A 10,688-nucleotide genomic window follows, 5' to 3' on the forward strand; every position below is an offset into this window, starting at 1 on the left:
AGAATATGTACCTAGCAGATGGGTGTGGGGTTGTAAATACAAACACTGCTGACAGATTTCTTGACAAAATAAAGTTCAGAAGCTTTTATGGCACTGTTGGCACAAGAATGAGAGAACGTGATCTAGTTGTGCGTATGCTTAGGCTGGACATTGGACACCTTCGGATGTATCAGAGGAACAATTCTGGAATAACCTGCCTGCATGAGTGGAAAAAGGGTAGGTGGTGTGAAAAACAAAGCTTGACCAAATAATTGAAGCAACTACAGTGTTGACCAGGAAGATGATGTCAATCTGTTTTGTTCCTCAGATTGACTCACTGCTTTAAATTCTTGGTGTTATCTTTACTGCTAATTCAAAGCTAACAGCCTGTTGCAAGATATATTAGGAGTGCATGTACTGTAAGGACTGTTAAATTTCAGTTACCTCTGCACCTGCCATTGCCTGGAGGAGCAATGAAGCTGAAAACTATACCTTCTACACGTGCTTTCCCCTGAAGTTACATGAACAAGAGTACTGGTTCTTTCATTCTGTCTACCGTTAAAAATAAATCCATCAAATTGTAAGCTGTCCCTCGGGAGAGGCAATGAGAAACATACTGGCATGTTCTAGAAAACAGTTTTTCTAGTATACTGTGAATACTACTTGCATTCTTTTTTTTTTTTCCTTCTTGTTGACCCTCTTGGATCAGATGCTGCCACATGTTTAAGGGAAGAAATCTTACTTATTCAGCACGTGCAGTAGTTTGGTAGTAGCATAACCTCTTGTTAGTGTCCTTTCCCTCCTCTGCAACAGTGGTAACACCAAAAGCTCCTTATCAAAGGCAGGGACACTGCTGTAAGATGTTGACTCAGGAGCTACTCTGCCACCATCTTTGTCTTGTAGGTGACCTCCAGAGCTGCTTTTGGGACATACCCATGGCCCTGGTATCTGTCCAGAGGTGTTTGGGTTGTTGGGAGCTGCTCTGAGGATGGATGGAGAAAAAGAGGGTGGGGTTCCCAGGCAGAGCTCAGGGAGGCGGGGAGCGAAACGAGAGGAGGAAATGAAACGGGGAGGCCGAGCGACTGGGAGGATCTAGCCGGTGCCGTGCTGCAAGGCCATGACCCAGCCCAGAGCCTGTGAGTAGCTGCCCTGGCTCAGAGCGGTGGTGGGAGCCCTTTGGCTTGTCTCTCTGATGGCGCTGGAGAAGAGACCGGGCATTTGGGAGAGGGGGAAGCTTGCTTTCCTGCTGGGCTCGTTGCATGTCCCAGGTTTAGGTGGTGATGCTGAGAACTGATGATGAGTCAGTCCTGAGCAGGGTGCCTTGCGTGAGGGGATGCCGCGCTCAGTGTCATCTGGTGAGGAAGTGAAACAAGGGAGAGGAAAGCAAATCTGATGGTGTTTTGTTTTAGTATTGTGTGATCCCCATCCCACATCCCCCTGGTGTTCTTCTCACCTGCAAACCTCTCTGCTCTAAACGCCCTCCTTTTGGGGATGTTCTCGGCCATCACCGAGTCCCTTCCTGTGCATCCTGTCCTGCAGGGGACCCCACTGTCCCTGCATCACTCCCCTGGTCTCCCAGGGCTGGGAGCATCTCTGTGGGGAATTGCAGCATGCATCTGGAGCGGGGGGAGGATGTGAGAGAAGTGTCTGAACTCGCTAACCCTGGCCTCAACACATATCCCTAGCTGTGGTCGAAAGCTGAGGGCGGGCTGGATGAGTTATTTGGAGAGCAGCTCTCCTCCTCACGTCAGCTCTGCCTTGCCAGCCCGCTGCTGGGATTAGAAACATGCCGGTTTTGGGGTAGATGTGGCTGTGGCTGGAGCTCTGACAGCACTTTAATGAGCACAAAGCTGTTAACGTGACGCTTGGGCTACAGGTCAACATCTCGTGGGCACCATTTCTTCCTGTGTCTTCAGGCCCAGCCAAGATCCTTGTGCCTCAGCTTTGGTTTCTCTCTTCAGAGGACACAGGAGCTGCTCAAGCAGCAGCTGTGGTCACGCTGTTCAACCACCTCCTGCGTTTTGCCTCTGCTTTTCCTTGGTGGCCAAAATTATCCTAAAGTTGTGCAGAGCTCAAGGGAAAAAATGGTCTGCAACCCAAAGGGTGAAAGTCTCTCCTAACCACCTTCCCTGTCCCATGCGTCCAGGTCAGGAGCAGGAGCATGGTTTGCGTGAAGTGACTCTCTCCACCCAGAGGCTGCGCGTGCTGCCTCCAGCAGTCCTGGGCAACCCTGCACTGGAGAGCCTTGACCTCGACAGAAACAAGCTCAGGAGCATCACTGGCATTTCTAAGCTTTGCAATCTGAAGAAGCTGATACTGTCCAAGAATGAGATTGTGGACTTTCCCAATGAAATCCAGAGCCTGGTCTGTTTAGAGAAGCTTGAGCTGAACCAGAACCAAATCCGGGTCATCCCAGAGGGGATTTTCTCCCATCTCCCCAGGCTTAAACACTTGCGGCTGAACAACAACCGTCTTAGTGCTCTCCCCAGGGACCTGGCAGCTTGTCGAGGCAGCCTCCAGTACCTCAACATCTCCAACAACCTGTTCCGGACCTTCCCCCAGCCTATCCTGCAGCTGGCACACTTACAGGAGCTCCACGTGCAGAATAATGCCCTTCGCCAGCTCCCCAAGGAGCTCTTCCAGGGGCAATCCCTGAAAATGTTCAAGGCCAATGGGAACCCCCTCCGGGAGCCGCCCAGTGAAGTGTGTGCTGGTGGCATCCGGCAGATCCGGAATTACTTCAACCAGCTTCAACACAGTTCCGGGCAGGAGGACAAGAGGGTCAAGACCATGTTCCTGGGGGCCTCGCTGGCAGGGAAGTCCACCATCTGCAAAAGCCTGAAGCAAGGGCAAACCAAACTGGTGCCCAAGGAAGAGCGAACGGTTGGGATAGAGATCAGTGAGTTCCGGATTGAGGACTTCACATTTCTCTTCTGGGACTTCGCCGGCCAGCTGGAGTACTACATGACTCACCACGTGTTCATCACCCCACAGGCGCTTGTCATCCTTGTCATCAATCTCCACATGTAAGTGCTGAGCTGGTTTGGATTCAAAGTGGAGTGGGAGAAGAAAAAAAGGGGCTGGGGAAGCTTTCCCCTGTGCGGGTTCACACCATTTCCATTGGACCTCGATGCCTGGTCTTCTCACTGCTGGAGTAGCTAGCTCTTCCTCTCCCTCTTTTTGCAGATCACTCTTTTAATTAAGTCACTAGATCTGTCATCACCTTACCAAAGTCCTCTGTTTTGAGGGGTTAGATGAGCATTAACTCCTTATGTGATGACAATTGATCCCCGCTCTAAATGGCTTTGCTTTCTGCCTTGGAAATACCTCTACAAGCCCTCCTGTATCTTGTGGTGCTCCCTGAATGTGGAGGGAGCATCAGGCTTGGGCCTTGTGGTACAGAGGGATGCTCCTATCCAGAGCAGGGACGGACTCTGCTACACCCCATAGCTTTAACTGGCTTAGCTTAAGGATGGGAAACTTAAGGATGAACTTGGATATGGCCCATGACAGCTTAGGAGAGCTGAGATCTTCTCCAGTAAGCCCCTGGGACAGCACAGGGTGCATGGTCAGGCCTGTGCTGGTGGAACTTGGCTGGAGATCCGGAGGGTTAGACGTGAATTTGGGATTTTCTTTCTCTCCCTCCCCAGGTACCAAACTAACGACAAGACTTTCAAGGAGCTTGTTGGTTTCTGGATCAACAACCTGTCCATGCGAGTCCCAAACTCGGTGGTGCTTCCTGTGGGAACCCATGTGGACTGCTGCCGGGAGGAGGAGGTGGAGGAGAAGAGGCGCGATATCATGGCCAAGATCGCAGCCATGCTGGCGGAGAGAAAAAGCAACCTCGCTCACTTCATCAACAACCTGGAGGGCAGCGAAGAGCCTGAGTTTTACGTGGACCAGTGGGAGAGGCTGAAGGAGATGGAGAACTGCACGTTAACCGTAGGGCTGAGATTGTCGTGGTTCCTTGCTGTCTGTGGTCACCCTGTTATCTCTGGTAGCCCGACATGCTACTGGTGATGGTGACCTGGTGCTAATGCATCAGGCTGCTATTGCAGCCACTCCCCGGGGCTGGGGTGGACATGGTAACCGCTGGCTGTGACCTGCTGGGTCCTTGTGCCTGCTCAGTGATGGGCATCTCCTCCTGTGGCTTGTAGCAACTGCCTGGGGATGGGGGGGTGACATTTACCATCCCCAGGTGATTTTCCAGGAACTGCTGCAGAGCAAAGGTGTGAAGGAAGTGCCCTCTGAAGCTGAGCCAGCGGTGTGTGACCTCCTTGGCATTAGGTCCCTCCTTTACCTCACAGGCTAAAAGACTCCTCTGGATGTGCTTTTGGCAGGTGTGTGCTTTCTCTCTTCCAGATCTTAAAGTTAGTTGCTGTCAACTGCACGGATCACCATGATATCAAAAAGCTCGAGCACACTATTCTGGAGCACGTGAAGAATGAAGAGCTCTTCCCCGAGGTCGTCCGAGTGCTGCCGCCCGTCTACAGGCAGGTGGAAGTTGCCATTGTAGATATCGCACAGAGTGAGGAGATGGCAGACCATGGTGAGTGGTCCATCACCCCCGCTGCACCTTCCTGGGAGGACCTGCTGTCCTGCGGCTAGGATGGGTTCTCTGGTGCTTGCTGCACCTTCTGGCCCTGCTCGCGTGGTGGGGGGGTCACTGCTGAAGACCTTGCAGTGTTATTGCTGGAGCATTAATTGCTACTACCCCGCTCTACCATTACGAGCATCTGCCCCCAAGGCAGGTGCCTAGGGAAAAGTGTAGGAAAAGGCCAAGTGTGTCTTCACCAGGAGGCTCCTCCAACATCTACCAAACTGTGTCTGGAGGTACCCTGAGCTGGCCACGTTGTCTGGTTTGTTTCTTTCCAGTAACATTGTTCTTTCTCCCCTTTGCCCTGTATATACAATTAAAAAAATCTTGCAGGAAGGAGCTCCACAGCTTTAATGCTTCTGTGTGGTTTCCAAACCCATGTCCTGCTAACTTTATTTAATGGCCCCTGTCCCTCCCTAGCCCCTTCTCCATGTCTCCTGTGACTTAGCAGGACTAGCAGGCAGCCCCGGCTCCTCGCTTACATACCTAAAGCAGGTATGAACACCACCAGTGCCCGGTGTCATCTCTGGCTCCCCTGTAGGATTAGAGAATGAGGAGCAAATGCTTTTCTTTTGTGGAGATACATTTTTCAGATGGTCCTTTGAGGTCCTGGCAGGCTGTTGGCACCGCTGAGGCAAGGCAAGACCATGGGAGCTGCAGGGTGGCAGTGGGACAGCTGAGGATGGGCAAAGCATTTTGGGCCACAGGCACCGAGCATTGTGCTGGTCCCAGCTGCTTCTCCAGGAATGGCATGGGTGACATTGGGTGCTGCTGGTGTTTGTTGGCTCTCAAGTATCTGCCTTGGAATGCTGGTGTCTGGGAGATGCGTGCTGAGCTCCCACGTCTCCCTCTAGGCATGATGGACCTCCAGTACCTGCTCAGCAAACTCTCCCAGTGCGAGCACCTGGCCAACCTGGGCAGAGAGCTTCTCCAGGACATCTTGCGGTACCTCCACCGCATCGGGCTTGTCGTGTGGTATGAGGAAATCAAGCACCTGGAAAGCACTGTTTTTCTCCAGCCTACCTTCCTAATAACTATGTTCAAGGTGAGTGTGGGGATCAGGACTGTCTTCTCTGCAGAGCCCAAGCTCTGCAGCTTTGCTGGGCTCCTCTCATTGCCGCCTCTTCTCTCCTCCTCCCACCCAGCTCCTTGTGAGGTACCGCCTAGTCCAGCAGCTCGAGAGCATCTCTGTGGACACGCTGATTGGGGAACATGCCACCATCAGAGACAGATCCAACTGGGTGTGGACCTTCAAGTCAAAGGCAATGCTGTGCTACCAGGCCGTGCGTGCCTTGGTGAAGCACCAGCTCTGTTCAGAAGGGATGCGGGACATCTTTGAGGAAATCATGGGACACGGGCCCCACAGAGGGAGAGGGAAGCTCTTCAGCCTCCTGGAGCACTTTGAGCTCTGCCTGGAGGTGAGGCACGCCAAAGTGCTCAACCCACAGGCCAGTGAATTTGTGCCCGGGAAGCCATGGGAGACAACGCGGGGCCAAGGCGAGTCCTGGTACTTGTTCCCAACCTATCTGAACCAGACCGAAGAGGTCTCTGAGGTGTGGGGAGGAGATCACCCCGAGGACCTCCACATCCGTGCCTACTTCTCACCCGAAATACCTGAGGGTTTCTTCCAGAGGTAAGCAGTGGTTTCCAGCCCTTGATGAGGTTGTGTGGTTCAGGGTTTGCTTGGCACAGCGCCAGTATGACTGTCAGCAAGCCCTTGGCCGTTGAGACTGTATCAGCTGAGGCATGAGTCTGGGACTCAGGAGACCAGGGCGGCTTCTCAGCTCTGTCACAGACGTATGGAGCCCTGGATGAACCATTTTGATGTTCGCTGTCTGGACGTGAGAAAGGACCACACTCCTTCTGGTTCACCTTTCATCTGGGGTGGTTTTTGGCTAGTCTGTGCCCATCCAGGCAGTCAGAGGTTTCCCAGTCCCACCTGAGGATGGTCAAGTTTCTACGGGCACTGGGACTGTTCCAGTTTCTGGAAGGTCTCCTGTCCTTGTGGGGTTCTCAACTTGTGTCCAGAGTTTTATCTGATGGCCAATTCTATAAGCAGCTCTTGGCTTAAGAGGCTGCTCCCGCTGCTTGAGCTTTCAGTAGGGCAGGTTCCTCATTTGGTGTCTGCCTCTGTTTCTACTGAAATTGGGTTCATATTTTTCAAGTCCACCTGGTGCCATGCCTTCTCCCAGTGTTAGAGATAAGCGGGAGTGGTGAAAGCCATGGGCAATCTCCTTGCAGGTTCCTGGTGAAAGCTTGCTCCTTCTACTCCACGCACTGGGTGGCCAAGGTGACCTGCCTGCTCATATGCAATGGCAAACCTCTGCTGATCAAAGAGAATAACCAGAGGGCCTACAGTTACCTGGAGCTCCGGTGCAGAAAGCCGGCAGGAAGGACAGGTAAGGATCCCTGATCCTTATTTCATGACTCCCAACCACGTCTTTCCTTAGCTCCCTGTCACCTCCACCCCTCTGGGCAGAGCATCCCAGAAGCCTCTGCCACATGTCCTAGTCTGGCCAGGGTCCACCAGCAGTTCAGTTAAAGATTTCCCTTTCTCCATGCAACCTGGTCAGGATTCCTCTCAAGGTATCACATGAAAGTGGAAAGTCAAGTTTTCAGTCTTCTCATGGAGCATATGGGTCATCCTTCCCGATAAGGTCCCAGCAGAGTACAGTCTCAGGCTGGGTCTCCAAGTGATGAGCAAAAGGGCCATCCGAGTTGGGGAGATCTTCCAACATATCTTCAAATTCCCTTTGAAGGCTGATGGGCCTTGGTTAACTTGAGAAATGGAGCTGGTCCAACCGTTCTGGCTGTGGTGGTCTGGCGGGCTGGAGCGATGCGTGCATCACCACAGCATCTCCTGGGCTGCTGCGGTTGGGTGGCTGTGAGTAAGCAAGATGTTCTCCTTTTGCCTGGAAGGTTTCCAGTTTGCCTGGGACTTCCTCATGGCCATTGTGTTCGTCATCCAGAAGCTCGCCGAGGAATGGCCGGGGCTGCATGTGTGTGTGAAGACCCCCTGCCGAACAGCCGGCTGTCCCGCAGAGCTCATCTGGCCGGACATGGATGGCACAAATGCCATGTACGTACGCGCTGTGCCCCTCCAAGCCGAGGCCTGGAGCTGGGTGGTTGCTACTGCAATGCTGGTGGGGCTGGTCAGCTTCTAAAAGCCATGTGAAATTAGTTGTGAAACTCGCCAGGCACTATATTGTCTTTCTCCTGACCATAGCAGCCCATGTCCCATGTGGTGTTAGCATTTACTTGTGTGGGAAATTCAAGTATGGAAGGAAAGGTGCTCTGGGGCTCAGGCACATAATGTCCACTCTGGCCAGGTGCCCACATGTCCCCCATTTCATGAAGAGCTGAAGGTGCTCAGGCACCTGGGAAGGCAGCAGCCGTCCCACCAATGGTGGGACCTCAGGTCAGGGTGGAAAGAGGGACCCTCTTCCATCGCCTTGGCATCATCTTCCATGGGAAGTGCTAGGGCAGCTCCTGCTCCTTCTTCTCGGGGCTTTTTCCTCCACAGGACAAAGGAAGATGTTAAAACCTGTGGGACGTGCGGGCACTGCTTTGGCGCAGAGCTGCTCCTGCCCAAAGGTGAGCCCAATGGTCCTGGGTTTGCGCTGCAACAGTGCTCGGGGGGGGAGGAGGGCTGAGGGTTTCATGGACCTGAGGTGCTGATGGTGTCCCCCCATCCCCACAGTGCCTAGGAAGCTGGAGGAGTCCCCGGCACAGCCCTCTGCTCACTATTATGTGACAAGCTATGGGACCACCACCTTCGGGCCCAGCAGCATCCACATCAATCACCAGGTAAGGAGGCTGCCACCTCCCCTTGCCCAGTGTCCAACACTGATGGCCAGTCCTCTCCCCTCGCTTCTGAAATGAGGGGGTGTAGCTGCTTCCAGCCCGGGAAGGGGACACCCCGTCTTTGGGCAGTGCTCTGGTTACCACGCTCCTCCCTGAGATACCACCACCTCTGCGCCTCAGAGCTGAGCTCTGGGTGCTTCGTGTTGCAGTTACTGCCTTATTTTTCCAGAACATCTCAAGTGAGTAACTCTGGGCCAGCAGGGAGGCACTCGCCGAAGAATTATTTCTGTTTAGCCAAAGCCAAGCTGTCCTCAACACGCTTTACTTGCAAGTCACGATTGCAGCCTTAATGCATGGAAATAAATGCATCACTAAATGCATCCCTTCATGTGTGGGAAGTCACTTCATTTACATAAATGTAAGGGGGAGAAGGTGCTGACAAGCACTCTGGTACGAGCCCACTGCCAAGCAAGGGCTTTGCTGGGCCAAGGCTGGTCATGGACCCCCATGGTTTTGGGGGATGGAGGGGGTGAAGATCTCGGACTGATAGTGGGGGCAGATGTCCAGGCAACATCAGCAAGCAGGAAGCACCTTTCCATACATATATATTTAAACTTAGAAAACTTAAGAAAATAAATCTGTAAATGATCGCACTCCGCAAAAACACATTAGCAGCTGACAGAGGGGAAAAGCAACGTGTCAGCTCCGGGACCGGCCGGTGAAGCTGTCCTTGGGGTGGGGGGAGTGGAGGAGGAAAGGTCCCCCCCATAGGCATCCTGCCATGGTGTTCTTGGCGGGGGGGGGGGGGGGTGGCCGGGCCCCCCCCCCCCCGCGGGCCCCCCCCCCGCCATGGTGTTCTTGGCGGGGGGATGCCGGTTTGCCCCATGCCCGGTGGTCCCCGGTCCCCGCCCGGTGGTCCCCTGCTGGCTGGTGCCTGTCCCAGGGGGCCACAGGGAGTGGGGTAGGTGGGGGTCAGTCCATCTGCATGTTGCACTGCTCGATGAGCTCGAAGAGGCTGAAGGAGTCAGAGAGCTGCAGGCTGACGGTGCCGCTGTCGAGGGAGGAGGCTCCCTCCCGCAGCACCTGCTCGTACCAGTACTCACAGAACTTGGGCACCAGCTGTGGCAGCAAACCGTCAGGGTTAGGGGCGGCTGCCTGATGTGGCTGCAAAGCCCTGCACGGCTCCGTCCTCCTGGAGCGGAGGAAGGAGGTGTGCGGGGCACCCTGTATCTTCCCCAGCCCCTGAGGGTCTCCATCCTTGGGCAGCTGCCCCCTGTCTAGGGTGGCCCTCTCTGGACTCCTGGCCCCCAAGGGTCCCCTCCCCAGGCACCTGGCCCCCCATATTTCCCCTGCTCCCCAAGGGTTCCCCCTCTGTGGGCACCCAACCCCCTCCCCATCCCCAAGCCCCCGAGGGTCCTGCTCCTTGGGCACCCAGAGCCCCATCTCCCATGGACCTCCAGGGTCCCCCTCCTCAGTCACCCAGAGCCCCCCCATCTCCCCTGGCCCCCAAGAATCTTCCCCTCCCTGGGCAGCAGTGGGGCAGTGGTGGGTGTTGGCCCCTGCACCTTGACCAGGATGAGCTTGGATTCCTTGGGCTTGGCCTTGGAGAAGGACTGCCCGAAGCAGAGGTAGATAGTGAAGTCAGGGGACCGCTGCCTTTGGCCATTGCGGAAGTCCCTCAGCTCTGCGAAGTGAGGCAGGGCTCAGTTTTGGGGTGAGCCCGGGGGACACAGAGGGGCTGGAAGGATTCGGATGCTTGTGACATCCTGGAGCTAGCTCCTACAAGCCCCAAAACCAGGGGCTTGTAGGTGTCATCACAGGTGATGACAACCACAGGTGTCAGCCCTGCCCACCTGTGCAAAACTCATTGAAGTCAAAGATGGGCGTTTCCTTGTCCCGGCAGAGCAGGTTAGGTGGGGGGTCTCTGACACCCTCAAGCTGCTGGGACAGGGCCCAGAAGACCTTGCACTTCTTCAGGCGGGTGGCGAAGAGCTTGCGGGTGCGTTGCTCCAACTGCAGCCCCGCACTGTCCAGCAACTCCTTGGTGAAACGCCGCTGCTTGCTGTCAGTCAGCTCGGCAGGGCTGGGGAAGCGCACCAGGCACCCGGGACGCAGGGCCACTGCTGGGTCAGAGGGCTGGTATGCCAGCAGGCACTGGCTGCCCCGCACCTCCTCCTGGTGGAAGAGCTTCCCACGGTAGTAGATGCTGATGTCCAGGATGGGGATGATGCCATCTGCACCGGGCAGTGATCAGCAGCCGCACTCCCCAAACCCAAATGCTCCCCCCCCCCCCAAAACCCCCCCCCCC

General features: G+C 54.9%; 2 protein-coding genes across 2 annotated transcripts in view; one reads left to right on the forward strand and one right to left on the reverse strand.

The window, feature by feature from the left end:
- Positions 1 to 967: 967 nt before the first annotated feature.
- LOC103896226 (malignant fibrous histiocytoma-amplified sequence 1 homolog) lies at positions 968 to 8,696 on the forward strand. Its single transcript, XM_009276026.2, is given in 11 exon segments — positions 968 to 1,115; positions 2,126 to 3,005; positions 3,630 to 3,921; positions 4,342 to 4,528; positions 5,431 to 5,621; positions 5,722 to 6,209; positions 6,818 to 6,975; positions 7,496 to 7,655; positions 8,100 to 8,170; positions 8,277 to 8,383; positions 8,610 to 8,696. Coding segments are annotated over 11 exon segments (2,700 nt in total). The 3' UTR covers positions 8,628 to 8,696.
- A 544-nt stretch (positions 8,697 to 9,240) lies between these two features.
- Positions 9,241 to 10,688, reverse strand: part of IRF7 (interferon regulatory factor 7) — a 7,288-nt gene continuing 5,840 nt past the window's right edge. The window contains exons 8-10 of the mRNA XM_019471198.1: positions 10,234 to 10,614; positions 9,946 to 10,064; positions 9,241 to 9,499 (exon numbers count right to left, since the gene is read on the reverse strand). Coding sequence (XP_019326743.1) covers positions 9,353 to 9,499; positions 9,946 to 10,064; positions 10,234 to 10,614 — 647 coding nt within the window. The 3' untranslated portion in view covers positions 9,241 to 9,352. The remainder of the gene's footprint in view (positions 9,500 to 9,945; positions 10,065 to 10,233; positions 10,615 to 10,688) is intronic.

This window comes from Aptenodytes forsteri, unplaced genomic scaffold, assembly GCF_000699145.1.
Source record: "Aptenodytes forsteri isolate BGI_AS27 unplaced genomic scaffold, ASM69914v1 Scaffold17, whole genome shotgun sequence".
NCBI lineage: Eukaryota > Metazoa > Chordata > Aves > Sphenisciformes > Spheniscidae > Aptenodytes > Aptenodytes forsteri.